General features: G+C 41.8%; 1 protein-coding gene across 3 annotated transcripts in view; it reads right to left on the reverse strand.

The window, feature by feature from the left end:
* SHPRH (SNF2 histone linker PHD RING helicase) overlaps positions 1–17,935 on the reverse strand; it is a 70,825-nt gene extending 52,890 nt beyond the window's left edge. For 2 of the 3 annotated variants that reach the window (XM_084827751.1, XM_084827749.1), the window contains exons 1-7: positions 17,670–17,935; positions 14,339–15,005; positions 10,361–10,490; positions 7,500–7,718; positions 4,893–4,971; positions 3,672–3,822; positions 1,366–1,471 (exon numbers count right to left, since the gene is read on the reverse strand). In XM_084827751.1, coding sequence (XP_084683877.1) covers positions 1,366–1,471; positions 3,672–3,822; positions 4,893–4,971; positions 7,500–7,718; positions 10,361–10,490; positions 14,339–14,974 — 1,321 coding nt within the window. In that variant the 5' untranslated portion in view covers positions 14,975–15,005; positions 17,670–17,935. Of the gene's footprint in view, positions 1–1,365; positions 1,472–3,671; positions 3,823–4,892; positions 4,972–7,499; positions 7,719–10,360; positions 10,491–14,338; positions 15,006–17,313 lie in introns of all 3 variants that reach the window. The other variant, XM_084827750.1, reaches the window with a different exon arrangement.
* Between the last annotated feature and the right edge of the window lie 3,368 nt (positions 17,936–21,303).

A 21,303-nucleotide genomic window follows, 5' to 3' on the forward strand; every position in this document is an offset into this window, starting at 1 on the left:
ACTTCATTCCGTGGGGGAGGGGGATCTGCCCAGCAGAAGAGGGGAGGGGGCAGCCGTATAACTCTTTTCCTCAGGCTACTTCCTCCTGGCTTCAAACTGTCTGAACTGCAGAACTATGTCCTGGCTAAGAAAGTCTGCCATGTACTGCCTGAATATGGTACTGCAGGCTTCAACCTCACAGACACATTTAAATTAATTATAAGTAATGCATTTTAAGAAACAAATAACCCTGAGGAATAGACCTGTAAAGTCCCCTTAGTCTGGATGGCAAGTTTCAGGTGTTCAGCTTTCACAGTCTTGGAGCTTCAGCTGTCTAGGTTTCATGGTCTTGGATGACATAAAAAGGTACATTGAAGCAGTACCTCTTTAAAAATTTGGATTGGCCACCATTTTGTTTCAAGATGACGGACAAAATTTTCAGTATGCCCAAAACTATCCCAGATAGAGGTACAACAAATCCTGAAAATTTCAGAACAATCAGATGTATGTTTTTTGAGTCCATTGTGGAAATACAGGCAAACACTTCTTTTTATAGATACAGAAGATTAAAAGCTATAGATCAATAAACAGAGGTAAAGTTTTGAGACTTAGTAGAAAATGCTTTATTAGTTTTTGTGAAAGCTAGAAATGGCTTCGATGTTAGAAGGAAGTTTTCAGGGTGAGAATAGCTTTCTCCCTACCCACCCCCTTTGATCAGATGTGAGGGCTCAATACCTTTTCAGACGATATACCCAACATAGATCCTTAATGGCTGACACATTTGAATGCATTTTCTCCCCCATATGGGAAACATACTGGTATCTGTGCATCAGAGTAAAATGTATTATGTACACTGCTAACAAGTGGCATCTACCTAACTGTGATATGAAATGCAGAAGTCCTAAACAAGCTTCGAATTACACAGGTCTGTCAGTTATTTTATATCAATTTGTGCAATTCTTTACTCCATGTGCAACTGTAAATGTATCTTTCATCAGCAAATATGTGGTGACTGAATTGGTTCTAAGAGTACAGAGGTCAGTAGGAAACAGAAGCAGAGAATATGCAAGTATAGTACAGTATTGTGGTATGGCAAATAAATATTGGCCCATTCCAAAGCACTATGCAGTAAGGTCTTTAAACATTCTGTTCTCAAGAGCAGCTTCCAACACTTCTTGCCTATAGATTCTAGTTAGGGTCACATAGTGGGTGATGTATTTAGGGTAAATTTGCCAGTGAAGACTGGGATTTAAGACACTGACATCAACAATATATTTTTTTTAAAGGAGGAGGCTTCAGACTTCCTGTACTAACTCTTTTTTGTCAGCACAGCAAAGTTTTCTTATCATTACTTCTGATAAACTATACCTGTTGAAAAATACTTACTGGGATACTGCACTTTTTCCTTCAATTTATGTTCCATTTTCTTTATGTTTTTCTTTTTGCTTCCTTCAGCAGGTTGTGGTGGAACAAAGAAGTTAACCAAAAAACCCTGAGATATAATTTTAACAATGTCAGATACATACTTAGTCATAATGCTGACCTGCTTCACAGTCTGTATAAGAACATATATTAAAACAGGAATGCAAAGAACATCCATATACTTAAACTACTTGCCCTCCAGTTTCCCCCAAACACATACAGACTTAGGTTGTAAGGATTGCTGTGACAATGCAGCATCAAACAATAAAATTTCATTGACAATGCAGGATTAAGACTGGTGATAAAAGCGATATGCTAGCAGAAGTGAAGGACCAAGGTTTAAAGATATTTCAAGGAAAAAGATTGTTTTACAAAAATATTGAGAAACACTGACATTTTCAGTGTATAATTCTAAGACTTTGTGAACATCATGATTATTGCAACAGCAATACAAGAAACTAGCAAAGACAGACGGGAGACACATCAGGTAAGGCAAACTGCACAGTTAAGAGAATCCACCAACTACCACATGAAACTAAATACTTTGGAAATAGAAAAGGCATAATTTCTTAAGAATATAAATAGAAAAGCAGCCCTACTGGATCAGACAAGGGTCCATATAGTCTAGTACTTTGTTTTCAACAGTGGCCAGAGACATCTTTCCAGCAATAGTCATTCCCTGCTGCTTGTACCCCAGCAGCAAGTAGATAGAGGCATCCTTCCTCTGAATATGGAGATTTTATTTGGCTGTTGACAGACATATGATCCATGGCTGTAGATAGGCATATGCTCCCAGAAGATGTCTACTTATCCTCCTTCAAATCTTTCTTGGCTAGTGGCCATTGTTACATCTTGCAATAGTACATTTCTAACTTAATTGCATTGTGCACAGTCCTTGTCTGTCCTGAATCTACTCAGAATGAATTTCATTGGGTAACCTCAAGTTCAAAATTTAAGAAGGAGAAAAAATACCAGTCAACTTTTCCCATTCATAATATTATAGGCCTGTATCACATCCCCCACCCCTGCTTTTATAAACATTTTTTTCTAAAATAAAGTAGTCCCAAACACTTTAGCTTTTCTTCAGAGATAAAGTGATGCATTGATCATTTCAGTGCCCTTTTCAGCTCATTTTCTAGCTGTATGGTATCTGATTTAAGGTTAAGAGAACTGCACACTGTACTACAAATGCAGCTGCACACTGTACTACAAATGCAGATTTATATAAGGGCATTATTATATTGGGCAGGTTTTTTTTCAATACATTTCCTCATAATCTTCAATATGGAATTTTTCTTTTTTCCACCACTGCTGTACACTGAGTTAACATTTTCATCAACCTACCCATCACAGCCCCAACATCTCTTTACTAGCTTTAGTCCATTTGTGTATAAATGAAGTTAGTTTTTTGTTTTGTTTTTAAATTATCTTTTCCCCATGTCCGTCACTTTACATTGAGTCTCATTTTCGATTTTGTTGCCCATTCACCTAGTTTGGCAAGGTTATTTTGGAGTGCTTTGCAGTCTCCTTGGATTTTCACCATCTTAAATAATGTTACGTCATCTTCAAATCTGGCTACTTTACTGCCTCCACCTGAAAGACTACAGAATCATTCATGAATAAATTAAATAGCATTAGTCCCAATTTATTCCCTAGGGCCACTGCAGTGTTTTCCACTGTAAAAACTATCCATTAACTTCTGCCATCTTTCCTGTTCTTTAACTAGTTACTTATCTACAAGAGGACCCATTCCGTTATCCCAAGACTACAATGTTTATATACAGGAGGCTTTGATAAGAGAATTCACCAAAAGCTTTTCAGAAGTCCAAGTATACTTTTACCAGATTGCCCTAGTTGGCTTGTTGACCAGCTCAAAGAACTGCTGAGGCAGGATTTCTCCTTGAAGAAGCTGTGCTGATTTTTTTCCACAACAAGGCTTGTTCTTATAAAGCATACAGAAAGTTACTAATAAGGCTTCCTACTATAATACTAGTTTAATAATGTTTTCTATTTCAATTTATTTTTCAGCTACTATGACATTCACAACTAAATTTTATCATTCAAATACCAACAGCAGAAAAGATAACCTGCCACGTAAAATCTTTTTGGGTTGCCAATTCCCATGAGGAAATCGATTTAGCGTGCAATAAGTATTTGCACACATCTTTTAAGTATAAGCTGAAGTTACACACAAGCAATACATGGACTGAAGCAACACTTGAGTATTGGAAAGCTTTGTTTCATCCACAAACCTATCAAAGGTTTCTCACCTCAGGTAACATCAGAGCATCCTGTTTGACATCCTTTCGAGTGTGTGACAGGATAAGAGCCAAGACTTCTACTGTTTTACCAAGGCCCATCTCATCTGCCAATATTCCTCCAGGCCACTGAGGCCCAGCAACTGGGTGCTCACGGATAATGCTAAAGACCAAAGATTCAACCTAGTTAAGGACATGTTATGTATATGTATAATTTCTGAATACAAATTTAACTGAAGGAAATGTTTCCATTACATTTTCTAAAGCAGACAAAATTTTAAATGTATACATTAAAGATTAAGAATAGATTACTATAGGCAGTATCTTGTGCTGCCCGCGTGCTAGTGAGACTAACTGCTAACATAACAGTAAGCCAGTGATTCCTGAAGCATCCGGAAAGAGCAGAAACTCTAGTTTCTAGAGCAGGTCAGCCCAGTGAAGCTCACAGAAGAGAACTTTGCTGAACTTCCCAATCCAGAAAAGACTGTTTCCACCAATTTCCAGGTTACTGTTGGAAATGCTAATTCCTATTGCGCTAGTGGTGAGTTCTGCAGGCGCAACAGAGCTAGCAGAAGTGCAGTAACAGTACAGGATACTGCCCTCAGTCTAATATTTACAATTTACATAGAACAAAATAAATTCTGAAATTGCTTTAGTCCTAGTACCTACACATCCTTTTTGAACAGAAAGCAAATGACCTAACTAATCCATTATCAATTAAGCACAGATTTTCAAAATAGAAAAGACATGTTTACACTAGTACATTTACCAACTTTTCAATCACTGTTGTGCTATATTTTCCTTTTCCAATTCAGAAGTGTTTAAAAGACAGTTATGATATGTTTCTTATTATTTAATCACAGGAAAACACCATTAAGGGTGGTATCCAACCATGTCCCACCTTATGACACTGGACTAGCGTAAACCAATGCTTGTGCAATGTAACTAGTGTTTGATGGGCTCAATGGCAAAAATTGCCCCTTTTTGCTGCTGCGCCACCAAAATTTGGCAGCAAATTGCCACTTTCCCTGTTGCACTAGTTACATTGTGCAAGCACTGGTTTACGCTAGTGCAATTCATTAGCTTTAGTGCCGGTACACTGTTGAATACTACCCAAAGAATCATTCTAAAGCATTTTCATAAAGAAAGTACTAAAATGATATTTATAGCATTTACTGAAATTACTTCAATTGTATGCCCTTTGGCTATTATACTGAAACTAATAATCCTTACCAGCCAGTAAAAGGATTATAGTAGAGTTTTAGTCCATCTAAAGTAATAAACTCTCTCCATAAGTAGTGAAGGGCATTTTCTATTGAGGGAAAGAACAAAACAATGAGATTTATACACATTCTGTCATATGATTTAAATTTAGACCCCATTGTCCCATCCCTTCAAAGTTGAAAATACAGGAACTTAAGATCTGAGGAATCCTCTTTCATCATTCTACAATACCTTCTGTCTATGTTCTGTTACAGACCTATGCCCCTCAGCTTCTGCTATATAAAATAAAGCCAGCCAGATAATCACAAGACTCTTGTAGATATTGGAGCATTTGGTTGGACTGGATACCAACAACAACTTAGTACTTTTATAGTATTTTACATATATTAATCTTTTGAATGATCCTGTAATGTAGAGCAATATTATTAAAACCCATATTACAGATGGAGGAGTTTGAGAGACAACTTGCCTAAGGCCACCTAGTGAGTTTATGGCCAAAGTTAGATATGAACCAGGGACTTCCCAGTGTATAGCTTATTTTCTTAGGTACTATGGCGTACTAGGTCTATTTACTTCCTTCCCCAAATGATCTTGCAAGGTAAACAGCAGCTACGAACTATAGAGAAACCACAGTAAGTGACTCTCAGAGGTCCTGAGTAAGTTTCTCACACTCAGTCCACAGGATCAATTATCCCAGGTGGACAGTTTAGAATACATAGAATGCTATATTCCAGATGGAATAATCAGAGATTGATTCAAGTTGTAGCCACTTTCTGCTTATTGTGTCAAGCAAATAAGCCTGACACAATTAGAAAGGAAATTGTAAGTAGTACGAATAAGTTTATTGGGGGTGGGTGGGGGTGGAAAGTGAATTTCCCTGAAGGGTATTCTATTCATAATTAGCTACTTTTGCACAAAGTAATGTACATGGCAAAGTTTATTTAAGGGTGACACCAGGTATGACAGAAACAAACCAACAAAAATCTTAACCCATATGGGTTTCCATGTCATATATAAACTGAGCAGGGATGCTTGCATGTGCAACACTGACACATCACAGATCTGTGGCACAGGAATTGCTGTTGTACCACATGGTGACTTTGCCTTGGCAGAAAGCAGTTCTACACACACAAGGTAGGGTACCATTTTTATTGATCTCTCTTTCCCACTTAACACCACCACCACCCCACACACGGAAACGCTGGTCCTATGAGTTGTGTGGGACCTTGTGGAACAGAACGGGACAGTGTTGGCTCTAGGTTTTTGAGGGCCATTGGGCCCTCCCTCAATGGCACTCCCTCAGTGAGTCTACCTGCACCGAGCAGGGGGTTGGACTCGATGGCCTTGTAGGCCCCTTCCAACCCTACTATTCTATTCTATGATTCTCACCACCACTGTCACCAGCTGCTATTCCTCCTCCTCATCGCTACCGCTTGCTTGCTTGACAGGCAGATAGCCAGTGAGCAAAGCAGGCAGGGTCATCTATTGCTCCTCCTTCTTACCACTACCATTATCTGGGCCAGAGTGAGAGGCAAGTGAAATGGAGGAGCGAGCCGAGCGAGCCTTGCCAGTGGCCCCTGCTGGGGTCTGGGCCCTCAGCAGGTGCCCAGGCATGCCTACCCTTGACGCAAGCCCTGGAATGGGATATGGACTGGAGGGCTGCATTGTGTGGAAAGGGGGTGATCCATGAAAGTCAGGTGCCCTAGTGGGTGCAAGCAAAACACTTTCCATTAAGGCAAGGCCACCACTAGATACAACCCGATGCTGGCATGATAATGTTGTACATATCAGAGCCGGCAACTCATTTATTTACACAAAAAAATGAAAAATTTTCATTTGTTACATGAAACATGTAACAAATGATTTTTACAGCAGAAAAAACAACAAAAGAGCCAATGTAAGCCATAAGCTTTATTTTACCATATGTGCGTCACGTTTAACCCAGTCCTAAGACCTTATTTGGCAATCAGTTTAGTGTGTTTTCTGTTTTTACAGTGTGGTCCTCTACTACTTAGAAATAAGTCCCAATACATTCAATAGGACTTATTCCAAGGTAAGTACATACAGGACTGCAACCTTAGTAAAGTTTCAACTTGATATATGAATGGGGGTTTTATATATATTTTATATAAGCACTTTATATATATGATCCAGAGCAAGCAAACGGGGACTTTTATGTGGAAGAGGCCAAGAGGGGTGACTTTGTAGTTTGACGCTGCTTGGTGTTTTGGGTTCTGTTTGTTTGGTTGTTCCCTCCCCTCTAGCTGCTGCTGTGGGCTCTCAAGCATGGTTCTGGTGGGAGTGGAGGCCACTGTTGGAAACAAGATGCTGGACTAAATTGACCTCTACACTTTCATTATTGCTGCAAAGCAGCAGTTGGGGACTGTTGATCTAATGTGCAAAACTGATCTTTCCATTTGTTGATATTTCTGCAATTTATGACGTTTTCTTACACACCTTAGCTAGAAAAAAAGTTAGCTGCTACTTTCTTATAACAAATGCATCATCATGAATTTCTACTAATAGCATTATGATATTATATATATATATATATATATATATATATATATATAATATATAAAAAAATATTGATTTTGCCCATTTCCAGATACTTGCCATTGGTAGGTATATTTCTGAAGTTCTCACGCTGCAGCATCCAGTTTACAGCCTCACTTTGATATGGCCTCAGCACAGGAATCAGTGCAGAATGCTGTACATTCTCCTTCAAAAACTTTATCTCTTTCTGGTGTATATGCCTCACATAGTCATAAAGCTCTTCAATATTTTGCCGCTCTATATCCCTGTCAGATTCCTCCTCATCTTCTTCCAGAATATCTTTTAAAAATTGCATTAATTCACTATCAATGACAACTGTAATATCTTTAATGTATCATAACAAAAAATGAAGCAAATGGATAAAAACATTACCTATGTACTAAAGAGTATTAATCCAGCACAACATTAATCCAAGTTTAGGTACAATAGTAACTAGCTTTCAGAGAGGGAAAAGAGAACTTCACTCTCTCACAAAACAAACACTTGGTCAAAAGTATGGCAAAAAGATAATGGTGGGAAATGGCTACAATAGATATGATACAACTGTAACACTTTAAAAAAGTATAATGCAAGTAATTATACATTTTAGTGCATCATTTAAAAGAACAACTTGTGGTACTAACATGAGTTCACCCGTCATTATTTCTGGGTATAGTACCTTCCAAGGATTATGATCTTGCAGTACCAAATACATAAACAGTCAGTATCCTTTGTTTAGCACCTCCACCACCTAATCTGGGACCTGTTTGCCCACACACTTCTAGAATTCTGTGTGAGTGTCAACACAACTGCAGATGGGGTGATCTCGAAAACATTATTTACTTGGACTTCAAAAATGCTTTTGACAATGTCCTTCACCACAAATTCAAAGGTTTAGCCGTCATGGGATTAAGAGGTCAGGTCCTCTTATGAATTAGCAACTGGTTAAAGAAAAGGATCCAGAGGATTTTTAGTTGCTTTTATGTCACGATTGTCGGCTTCTTAGAAGATTCTGGCCAGCCAATGTTGGCAAGAGGATGGTGGACTAGATGGACCCTTGGTCTGATCCACCAAGACTCTTATGTTTTTATGCCTGTCTGTTCTAAGACACTTATCTACCCTTAGCCCTAAGCATCAACACAACTGTGTCATTCCTGTGAGCCATGAAGATGTAGTAACAGTACACTGCTCCTGCTTTTCAATCTGTAATAGTTAAAGAAGCATCCAGACACAAAGGGACAGTTCCCATGGACAATTGGAGGGTTGTTTCCCCATCCAACAATCCATGCTGTCCAGGTTCAGATAACATGACAAGCCACGCTGGGGAAATGATTATTCAAATTGTGCCCTGTGCTGAGGTTTTAATTTTTGTGAACTGCCCAGACAGCTTCAGTTATTGGGCGGTATAGAATTGAAATAAATAAACTGCCATGGAGCCACAGTGAGTTATTCTGATTGTATGAACCAGGTCAAAGTTAACAGCTAATGTCTACTACCTGTCAGCATAGCAGAAGAAAAAATAATTAAATGAATTTGTACTAAGTTATGGGCTTGCTTCATGCCATTTGATATTATCTAAAGTATGCACAACTGTGGATACCAAAATTGATGTTTACAAGCCAAGTTTAAAAGAATACACAACACAACCTGTCAATTCAGAGCGCTTATGCTTTTGTAAAGCTAATACAAAATTTAAGGAGCTGATCTGGTTCACCTTTCTTGTTCTTGGCCAACAGTGAAGGTAATACCCATTGTTTTGTGCATGTTAGAACTAACATGGCAATGTAATCAGCTTATGATGAGCAAACACTTTTCCAGCAGCTGTAATGCAGAAAATCTAGTTGCATCCTTCAAAAGCCAACCTCTTCCTTCCCACAGCTACACTGTATGAGGTAAGGAAAAAGAGGTTGTGGTGGTAATGAGCAGGGATAGAGTTGAGCAGCAGGAAGAGAAGTGACCAGGGAAGAGACTTGAGTGAGGAATCAGGAATTAACTGAGAATAGAAGGGGAGGAGCAAAGGATTTTTCTTCCTCCCTCCCCTGCCATTCCATGCAGGCCTCTGCTGATAATAATGTGCAACCATTTCATGAAGGGAGCAATCCTATCGAGATAGGCAGTTGTCTCAGAGTTCCAAAGCAGGGCAGGAGAAGCACAGAGGAGAGTGTTCCCTCTGCACTCCTCCTGCCCTGCCTCTTTGGCTAGACAGCTGCTTTCGGCTGTCTAGCCACGGGAGCGCAGAGCGGGGAAGGAGGCTGCTGTACGACATATAGGATGTGTCGTACAGGCAGCTACGCTTTCCCTGCCCCAGAACACCCGCAGCCACACGCCTTTCTGGCCGCTCCACGCTCCTCTTGTGAGCGGGGAGGACGGGGCTGTTCCACGCTGTCTCTGAGGCAGCGTGGAAGTGGAGGGAGGTCGGTCCTCTGGGAACTGACCTCAGAGCGCAGGCTCTGAGGTTGGTTCCCGGAAAACACCATATCCCATAGCCGTCTAGCCGCTGTCTAGAGGCCATAGGATTGCTCCCTCCGCCACTATATGATTAATATTCAATTATTACTGTTTTCGGCCTAACAAGGGACTTTGCACAGATGTGCTTGCACCTGCATAAGTGGAACAGCAGCTCAATAGCTATTTTGTACATTACAAACCATACAAAGAAATACATTAAGGCTGCAATCCTATGCCAATTACCTGAGAGTAAGCCCCACTGAACGCAATGGGACTTACTTTTAAGTAGATGTGTATAGGACTGCACTATTAACTTTTGAAAATGCATAAAACAGAGTGCTTAAAGGGGCCTGGCAACAAAGGTCCAAGAATGAACCTGGGCATATAGATATGACCAACAAAGAGCATATGCACTGCCTTGACTCACAAGTGAGTGACAGCGCAGGACATCTTGGACACATTTCTTCAGAATTTTGGACAAACAATAAGATTACCTGGAATTATGAAGTGGTAGAATTTTTCCATCAGTTTCTGAAGGAGTTGATTGGCCTTTTTTATTCTGCCACCACCATCGCTAAGGAATTCTAACTTGCTTAAGCCAACTTCAAGAAGATATATGCCAACCTGTAAATTAAATTTTCAGGGAAATAAAATTTAGATTAATTTTAGAACATGCAACAAAAGGAGGAAAATCTAAGAATAGGAGTGTAAATTTACAGCTGACTTTTTAGGTAACAACTTCTGGAAATTTTGTGTACAGATGATAGAAGGCCCAAACTACATATCATGCAGGAAATCCATAATTAGAAAACCCAGCACATGTATCTGTACTTAAATGCAGCCATGGATCAGAGTAGTAATGGTGGAGGAGAGATGTTTTACTCTTTCCCCAGATGCTATTTTCCCTGAGATAAATCCCCCTTCCCCCAATTCCACTTTGTCCTACTGGGAAGTACCCTTATTGTCCCCTCAGCAGGGTGAAAATCTACACGGATGTAGGGGCTGTTGTTAATCAGGAAAACATAGCGGGAAGGAAAAGGTTAAACATCAGCTTTTCCAGTGTCACTGCTCCAATCAAATACAACTGCAGAGGGCCACAAACTGAACTGAAATTAAAAACCTTTGGGAGATCCAATCATGAATTCCAAATAACGTAGCTTGTTCCGAGGGCTGCATACTGACCTGAATGTTGTTCACAGTTTGTCTTCTAGAAGATGCCCTCACGGATCCTCCAATTGCTCTTTATACTCTCCCATATTCAAAAAGCAGGTTGTAGGATTTGGTGGAGGAACTTTTCACAGAGGAAATAGCACACCTGCACCTACAGCATTTTCTCTTTACAAAGCTTTTACACCAAATCTCCAGACTGCTGTTAGTTATTAGCTTATGTTTTAGAATTTGTATCCGGTCTTTCCAATTGAGAAATAAGGGGTCTAATAATCACTTTAAATGCAAATTTAAGCCATGATTAAATAATGAAGCATAAGGCTAAATAATAGTGTGAGCTATTTCTGGGTAGGGAGTATATAATGTTACAGAGCAAAAACAAAGAAACTGAATATCAGACTTCAAACCCAACAGGAGGTGGGATGCAGAGGAGGGTTACCTCAGCACATCTTAATCACAGAAGAACGAACGTATGAAAGAAGACAAGCCCTGAGGTATGCTGCACCTTAGGCATGCTGTATATTGGGCATCACAAGCACTTTGGATTGTGCCCAGAAGCTAGTAAGGAGACAGGGTAATTGAGTAACCCCTAGTACTCTGAAATATAACCGTGATACTCTATTCATACAAACCTCCAGGTGTGTACTGTCAATGTTCAATGGACAAACCCATCAGATGAGTAGACTCCATGAGTAGACTATTACCTTCTGCATCCCAGGCTACGTTTAACTACATAAACTTAATAAAAATGACCTACAACAGCAGGTATGCATTTGGCTAGCTTTTAATCTTCTATATATATAAAAGTCAAAAATTGTGTGTGGGTTTGTGTGTTTGCGGCTGGCTGCAGGGCCGTCTGTAACGCAGGGAATAGGGGGGAGCTGCCCTGGGTGTAATCGCACTGTAGGGGCCCACTGAGCCTGCCATTTGAGCCTGCAATATCCAGCGAGCAAGCAAGTTAGTGTTAAATATATTTACCCCTTTCAGTGCCAGATGTATCTGTTAGTGGTGTGTGATTAACACTAATGTGAAATGTGGTGTGGTGTGTGCTCTCCTGTCTGAGGGGCTGGGATGACACAGTGGAGTGGAGACTTAGGGCTTTATTCATAAAAGAGTGAACTGGGGGGAATTGAGAAGGCAATTGCAAAATGAAGGGCAAAATAGTGGAGTTTTACGTGCAGCTGAATCGAGTATTTTTGGGTTTGTGTGTCTGTGGCTGGCTGCAGGGCTGTCTGTAAGACAGGGCATAAGGGGGAGCTGCCCTGGGCCTAATCACACTGCAGGGGCCACTGAGCCTGCCATTTGGGCCTTAGAGTTCCTGCCGCTTTTAGTTCACATTCTCACTTGCCTGAGTGTATGACAGGAGTCACTGGGTTACATTATTACTTTGCTTATACTTTCCCTTACTAACAAGTACACCCTCTCAATCATGGTACAGGCCAGGTTTCTGATTTCAGCTACCAGTCATCCTATTGGCCATCATTCTATTGGTCTCTCTCCCATTCACTCTGACTTCCTTCACCTTGGATTGGCTGGCTGCTGTTTGTTCTCTCCCCTTTACTCATGGTTTCTTTTCTGACTATGGAGAGCATTTAGTTTCTCTCCCCTGTTTCTGCAATATCCAGCAAGGAAGCCTCTGTTGAACATTTTAATAGTGGTATGAGATTCAGCGTGGATTATATTGTAGTAGTGCTTACAGATTCAGTCTCTTGCATTTTTAGTAGTGTTTTTTATTCAATCTGCTCATTATAATTGCTGTGCTTGTTTAATCAAGTCTAGTGGATTCAACTTTTCACCTTTCTTATGGGGCCTTTCCAAGAAGCTTAAACCTATCTTGTGTTTCTAACAAATAGTGCCTATGACAAAATTACATCCTAGGCAACGCCGGGTATATCAGCTAGTGTTCTTTAAAGTCACCATAGGTCATATTTACTTAGAAGAATGCCCCCAATGAACTCAATGGGACATGTATACTGAGTAAACATGCAGAGGATTGCACTGTTAATGTGGACACAGAAAGAGTACTCTGTACCGTATTATATCAATGCAAGATGTTCATCTAATTATATATACTAATGCCGATTTCAGTCTTCTTGTGTTCACAGAGCTGGAGCCAGAACTGCACTACTCACAAGAGAGAGGTATTAGCAGACTTAGGGAAACCCCAAGGTTTTCAGAAGTAAAAAAACCCTTTAAGACACCCCCCTCCCAATAACTCAACAACACAGAATGTTGGCTGACTGCGTAAGAAAAAACAGACAACTGTCTGGGATCAGTGAATATAAGGAGTTGCTGGAACATGACAGACATAAAGGGTAGGATGATCTCTCTCATTCTGGGTAGATCACCTATGGGTTCATATTGGGAAGCTGTTTTTAAACATTCCCAGGGATAGAACAGAGCCCTCAGATATCAATGGAGGGGGAAAAAATAGCTGTGATTAGGAACAAGTGTGTCCACTCCCACCCCTTAAACATCAAAAAGGTAGAAGCAGATGTCCTACTCTCAGTTCTTTTTTCTTTCTTTTAGCATGAAATATACAAAAATAACCCTACTAATGCAAATTCCAAAGGTAGTTCATTGTCCCCACATTGCACGTTGGAAAGAACTGTTGCTGGGTGAGAGTGGCTGGTAACAGCCCCGCGGTGGCTGAATAGCACAGGTCAGGCTCTGATTAGTTTACAACAGACATGCAGTATTGTCCAGAAATATTAGATGCTTCCCACAGGTTGGGTTGAAGCTGAGAGAGTAGCTTACAACAATACTGCCATGTTATCCATTGCTTTTATCCACATACTTCAGGCTGAGCTGAGAAAGTAGACAATGACGCTGCAATACAGTTCAGTGTCATAACCCTATTTTAGGTAAGAGGGCTGTGCTGAGCGAGTAGCTTACAGCAACCCTGCAGTGTAGTTAATATTGTATGTCAGTGGTGGGACTACTTAAATTACCCCCTCAGACCTCCTCCTAGGCCAGGCGAAGCACTTAATTGCATGGAGAAGCCTCATGCGCCATTGATTTGCATATAGACCACTTTTTGAATGTTCAAAACCTAAAATAAATAAATTTTTCACATGAAGACAGAGCCAAGTTGGAGCCAAAACTCCCGTCTTCAATGCAAACTTATTTTCCCCATCCAAACCCTTCAACCACAGGGTAAGGTAACACACACTTGCTAGGAATGAACTGCACAACCCAATTTTGTTGCACAACCCAACTTGTATGTTCTTAATTCCAAGTACAAAAGTAATGGTTTATTCTTAGCACTCAGCAAGTTCTATTAATTAATTACATAAACCATATACCTTTAAACATTCAGCATCTCCAGGTCTTTGATACAGTACAATTACTCTCTTTTTTTGCAGCCACATCAAGTCTTCCAAGATTTCATTACTTAAAGATGATTCAACCAACATCTCTTCTTCATAATTGTTCGGTAATGATTCTTCTCTCTCATCCACCTTCTCAATGTTCTTTGTGTGAACAAAGATATGCAGCTGATCACTAAATTCTGCTCTCATCAAGGTAAAACCCCTTTTATGGATATTCTCAGTTACAAGTTGTTCTGGAAGAAGTTGAAGAACAAACTCTCCAAGCAAAGTTTTCCAGGAATGATCAGGACAATAAGGAAGTATCATGATATTTATCTGTATAGCTATAGAAGGCAAGAGATGGCAAGAATCTTCAGCTTCATCTATAACTGTTGAGAAGTTCAGGGATTTTAGGCCGTTTCCTTTGTGAGCCAGATCTTCATCCATGCTATCATCATTTATAACAATAAGTGCTGTAGAAGATGAGCTTGTACCTGCAACAGGCTGGTCTTCATCTACCACATCTAAATCCATCACCTCATTTTTCCGATCATGCATATTCCAGCAGAGCTGCTTCTTTTTCTCATCATTCATCCTCAGCGGAGGAGCACGCTTCCGTCGGTTACTCATCTTGATGTTTCACTAGTGGTATCTCTAATCCCTGTAATAGAGACTGATATCAGTCTATTTATATCCCTGAATGAATCATTATGTTTTAATTTACCAAGAATCTGAAAGATTATTCAAATATCTGGTTCAAATGTTAACAATAGGCCATGGTTTATTAGACTGATTACATCTAAACCAGGCCTTTGAGTAATTTTTCAGATTCTTAGTAAATAGGAATCTGATAAACCATGTTTTATTAGACTGAGAATGAGTGTTATACTATCTCTCCTCACCTCCCCCTTTCTGTCTCATGCCATGATAGAACACTTCTGGGATTTGTCAAGCCAAGTTTCCAGTTACATTCAAATCAGGAAATTGTGGTTTAATTTCCAAGACAAATGGCTTCATATCCTGGTTTATAATCAGAGATTAAACCACAGTTCCCCAGTTAGGATGCAACAAAGCCTGGAAGTGTTCTATATGGTGCAAGAGAGAAAGGAGGAGGGAGACTGAAGGTAAAACACACATTCTTGGTCTAATAAACCATGGGTTATTAGCCTAAGATTGCCATGTATAAACAGTGTCAAATAGGTATTTCTAGCAGCCTCCCTGATCTCCACACCCAAGAAAGGATGTGAAACATGGTTAGGCAGTAATATACTACGGGGCTACTGACTATATAGGAACTCATTAAGTATTTCTCTTTCCCAGCTACAATCTAAACTTCCTAGCACTTTTCCTTGGTCAGCAAAGATGCCCCACATTGTCATGGTCCTGTATTACCTTATGAAGCACTTATCCTTACTGCTAGGACTCCCTCTCAGTTTAACCCATTCTGTGATCTACTGATGTAAGCAACAAACAGGCATGGATCAACTCACAGGCGGATTCCTCTAGCAAAACACTAAGGCTCAAATGCTTCATAAGGCAATACAGAACCAGGACAACATGAGGCATCTTTGCTGGTATCAGGCACGCCATCCTCCCCATCTGGATTTGGGCCTGAAAGGCCAAGGAAAAGTGCAGGCACATGGAGTGTAAGTTGTAAGCAAGCACAATTTCTTACATTGCACATCATCATCACTGATCACAAGGCACATCAGTTAAGGTATCAGCCTAAGCTTCAAATGTCCTGGCTTTGTGTAGCTTGAGCCAACATGATAGCCTTAACTCTGGTCTTAAAACAGGAGGATTTTTTGATCACTTAATAGAATCATATTTTCCATCAACAGGGATAGGACCAGCAACAACAGGGATAGGAGCAGACTGTAAGCCTCTTTTCTCTGGTTATGTCTTTCTTCAATGGCCTATATTTGAACAGTTAATAAAATTCCTGTTAGGATATAAAGCCAAATGTGTCACTTAATTGCAAGATTTGCTCTAGCCACAAAAATTTACAGGATGCACAAAAAATAGCACAATCCTATGAATTTCTTCTCATAAGTAAGTCCCACCAAGTTTAATGGTACCTAGTCCCAGGTAAGTGTGTAAAGGATTGCAGCCAAAGTCATTTAATTCTATTTTAGTGCATAGTTTTAAATCACGAAATTTCTGCTCATCATGACAAACCGATAGCCTGTAAATATAAGTTATCTAATGAAATCCAGTAAGTAACTAAACAAAATCCTCATGTGTCTCAAACCCCAAGAAGTTTAAAGAGACAGGCTTGCATTAATCATCAAATTATCATGCCCACAATAAAGACCAGCCTGAGAAAGTTGGCAAATGATTAATTACTGGCTAACAACTTTTAAAAACCCCTCTAGCTTTCTAAGTTCATGCATCATTCACCATTTGCCTTTCACCACCTTATATTCCAAGACACTCTCCATACCCTAAAGCTAACAATTCTGGACAGATGAGGGATATTATATGGGTAGCATATTTCAATCTTTGTGAAAAGCCTAACTGTTGTTTGTAGCAATACAAGGTCTTTGTCTCAAGGAACAGATCAGTCACGCTATCAAATACATTTGCACTTTACAAATGACAGCCTTACTGACAACCACTACATCAAACTCAGAAGTGATGCCACAGATACAAATGAATATATACTTGATACGTATTTTGTTTACATTACAGTATCTAGTCAAATGAGAACTCTGGGACCAAGCTACCACTCTCAGAACATTTACAACTGTGCCCTTAATCTTCCTCAGCTGACATGAGCTGAAATGAGCAAGGAGTCTAAGGGTGCACAATCAGGACCACCTACGACAAAGTCCTTGCCACTTCATGCCTATTAAACTGTATTTAGACCAGGAATAGATGAGGTGCAAAGAGAGCAGATTTTTTTTCCCCCTCCCCACTGAACGCTCATAAACGAAGCAAGGATTTTTTTTTTCTTTTTTTGCCTTTACCTGAAAGTCGTAGTTGTTCCAGATAAAGTAAACCAAGAACACCACCGTTCTGGTTGCACGTAAACACCACACACTTGCTGTTTCTGTAGAGAATTAATGCGGAGCCCCAGGCAAGGCAGAAGAGAAGCGAGGATAAGGGCCGAAGTACAAAACCAGGAGGGAATTATGCGGATAATATAAAAACACGAAACTCGGCCAGCAGTCTGGGATGCCCAAGAAGGCCTGCGGCAGAGAGGCCCACGGAGCAGTGCGGGTGTGCGTGCGCGTTAGCAGGGCGAAAGAGGCAGGCGGGGGTAAAAACCGTATCGGCTTCCCTTCTGCTCCTGCCTCAGGATGCTCCTCAGGATGAAACGTACCTGAGGGTGGAAATCCGCGTCTGCGGGCTCCTCGCGTTGCTTTCGGGATGCCTCGGGGGCCCGCTGGGGAGAGCAGCAGCAACTGACCCTTGAACTCGAAGCAGCCTAGCAACCATCGTCGAATCAGGAAGGGAAAGGGGCGGCGGCGGCAACCACCCGCCACTCAAAGTTCACCCACCCGAAGAGCGAGGAGCCTCGGAAGGAGACCGGGACCTAGAGCGGCCCCGCCTCCGCCGGCCCGCCTGCGCGCTCCCGCGGCCTCCGGCAGCCCGGAAATGACAAGCCACGTCCGGGACGTGCGCGCGCCCGCCGCCTCCTTCTCAACCTGTTGGAGCCGGTTCTCTTTCAGAAGCGAGAAGAGTGTGGCTGTGCGCTCCTGTGTGCACGGGGGGTAGGCCCTTTCTGGAAGAGAGGCTGTTCTGTCACTTCTGAGCAGAATGGTGTGTTCCCCAGGATGAAACTGGTCACAGGCACGTCCTTGGCAAATTGGGTGCTCTTCTTTCCCTTGTTAAAATAATAAAATGCCCAACGTTGCAGCTGTGAAGCCAGTAGCTTGTTTGAGAGCTGCCAGTATTACGTTATTTTTAAAAGCACAAGTAGCCATGCTGGCCAGAAAAAGAAAAACCCCAAGCCCATATTAGGGCGCAATCCTATTGGGATAGGCGTCCGCCTCTGAACTTGGAGGCGACCGCCTATCCAATGCAGGCAGGAGAAGTACGGAGGGGATCGTCCCCTCTGCACTTCAGCTGCCCTGCATTTGTGGCTAGATGCGGGAAGTCGAAGTGGGGCAAGGGAGCGGATGCCGGACGACGCATAGGAAGCATTGGAACGGCACTTCCGCCCACCCTGGCATGCCCCAGGAATGCCCCGTTTTCATCACTCCATGCTCCTCTTCCGAGCGCGGGGCCATTCCGTGCTGCCTACAAGACAGCGTGGGCGGGGGTGGAGGTTGGTTTTCAGGGAACTGACTAAAGAGTGCGGGCTCCGAGGGCAGTTCCCGTGAACCGACCTATCCTATGGCCATCTAGTTGCTGACTAGCGACCACAGGATTGCGCCCTTCGTGTAATACTTTTATTAGGCCAACCCAAATTTGGGTCACAAAACTGCAACCTTTGGAAATATCCAGATCTCTTTATCAGGCAAGATTTTACAAAAAAGCAGGGGAGGGGGGAATAGGAGCAGAGGAGGAAAGGCTGGCAATGTTGAAATCATGATGTCTGCATCATGGTCAGAGTTTTAAGATGAATGGCAGGTGGGGGGAGGGTTTGCAGACATTCAGACAGTGTTTCCACAACAACAGGAGAAGCTAATGGAGGAGTACTGGATTCTTTTATTTTTTTTATTTATTAAATTGATTAATCGCCCATCTGGTTGGTCACCCAGCCACTTTGGGCGATGTACAACAGTTCATACAATACAACTGAACATTAAAAGCACATTTCTAAAATTACCCTAGCCCACCCCAAATGCCTGCCTGAACAACCACATTTTTAATGCGTGGCGGAAGCTCATTAAAGAGGGGGCATGGCGGAATTCCCTAGGGAGGGAGTTCCACAGAGTTCCTTTTTAAAAAGGAACCAGCTTTGCTGCCCTTTGGTCCATTCAGGGATCCATGAGCAGGTTCTCTGCACCAGTCACTTCACAGAACATACTTCCTGGTGGGGGTGGGGATTGGAATGAACATCATCTGACTGGCAGGGGCTGCTCAACAAAGATGGGAAACCAGCCCCCATTTTAACTCACAGGAACTCTATAAGGAAGGATTGAAGTAGTTGCTTCCGAAGGCAATAAACCAAACAAAGGAGAATTGGAGCCTCAAGATCGCGCTTTACCGCACTTAGGGAATTGGGCTTTAAACCGTGCCATGTCGATTGAGGGGGATTTCTATAAGTTCTGATGTGGGCATTCAGAGGGCAAGCCTCATTGACCACAATGGGAGTTACTTCTGAGGAGACACTAATGGACTTGTGCAGGGCGGGGAAACACACAGCAAACCCCCCTTGACTGGGGTCACGGTGAAGGGCACACCCCTGGGCAGGGATTGCATACCCAAGGTAAATGTGGGTGTTGGGGCACACAGCAACTATACCGAAGAGAACCCGACGTAAGGAAAAGAATCGGACTACAAGCAGTCTCAGGAAATCAATTTTTTCCTTGATAAGCTCCGGGGTTGCTGCTGGATGGCCACGATGTTATGTATCCCTAATGACCCCCACGCAGCCAGTTCAGAGTAAATCACTTGTGGAAACAGGACCTCAGATTGGGCTCTGCCAGATGATGTGGTGATTTCACCTGGATCCACCCATAGGGCTCCTGGGAACAAGAAAGAAGCAAACAGTGATTAATCTCCCATTTTTGAAAATACAGCAATCAGCCATTACTCAGAACTCTCTCCCATTCTGGGTGAACCACATAGGTTCCTTCAGGTGCAAAAATACACAAAAGGATGCCAAAAAAACAAAAGATGTACAAGCCCCCTCAAACTTAACACCAACTACTACTGGTCAAGTAGGAACCATACAGTAGTAGAAACACTTCCAACCAGCAGTTCTAGCAGTAAACTGCCATTGCGAATGAAACCTTGGACATGCTCAAGTGTGACAGAATATTAAAGGAACATTGCAGGAATATTGTGGTGGGATTGCAAATGGGCACCCTGGCAGAAATACTAAGATTACTGTGCTGCCTTTGAATCCTGAAATAACTTCACTGAAGCAAGTTTCACCACTTGTTGAAGAAGGGAAACTGTTAATTTTACAATGTGAATTCAAATATTATATTAATTATTTTTAAAACAACTTTCACAGGACAAGTAGGGCTGGTTAATATAGACACTGGTATATATATTCTCAAGGTTGCAGGGACCCAAAATAGTCTTTTGAAAGAGATATTTAGGGGGCAATCCTATGGCCGCTAGACAGCGGCTAGACGGCCATAGGATATCTGGTTTTCTGAGAACTGACCTCCCCCCACTTCTGCACCGCCTCAGAGGCAGTGCAGAACAGCCTTGTACTCTGCACTCGCAAAAGGAGAGTGGAGCAGCTGGAAAGGGGCGTTATGGGGGTGGTGGTTCTGGGGCGGGGAGGGCGGAAATGCCTGTACGACACGTCCAATGTGTCGTACAGCAGCCTCCTCCCCTGCTCTGCCCTCCCGCAGCTAGACAGCTGAAATCAGCTGTCTAGCTGAAAATGCAGGGCAGGAAAAGTGCGGAGGGAACAATCCCCTCTGTGCTTCTCCTGCCCTGCATTGGATAGGCGGTCGCCTCCAATGACAGTTCAATGGTGTACAATGACAGTTCAATGGTGTACAATGACAGGGTTGTGATTGCTGATGTTTATCTGTGTGTACGTATGAATAACTGGTACCTGAAAAAAGGGGGTGGTATAGTAACATCCTTTGATCTTGGAATTCCAACTGTGTAGACATCTTTTTTTCAGGCAGTGGCTCGTATCCCAGGGTAATTTTTTACTTTTTTCTTTGAACCATTGAAACTCCGTTTTGAACCCCATTTGGGTGGTAGAAAGGGGTGCTGCTCTTTGATAAAAAGGAAACCTAATGCTCCTTGAACCTGTGAAGCTCTTTTGTGGTTTGTTGGATACTAGCTGATGTTACTAGAAATAGATCAGGTGTCGT

The sequence above is a fragment of the Heloderma suspectum genome, chromosome 1 (genome assembly GCF_057233095.1).
Source record: "Heloderma suspectum isolate Gila_16-S chromosome 1, 16-S_ref, whole genome shotgun sequence".
Taxonomy (NCBI): domain Eukaryota; kingdom Metazoa; phylum Chordata; class Lepidosauria; order Squamata; family Helodermatidae; genus Heloderma; species Heloderma suspectum.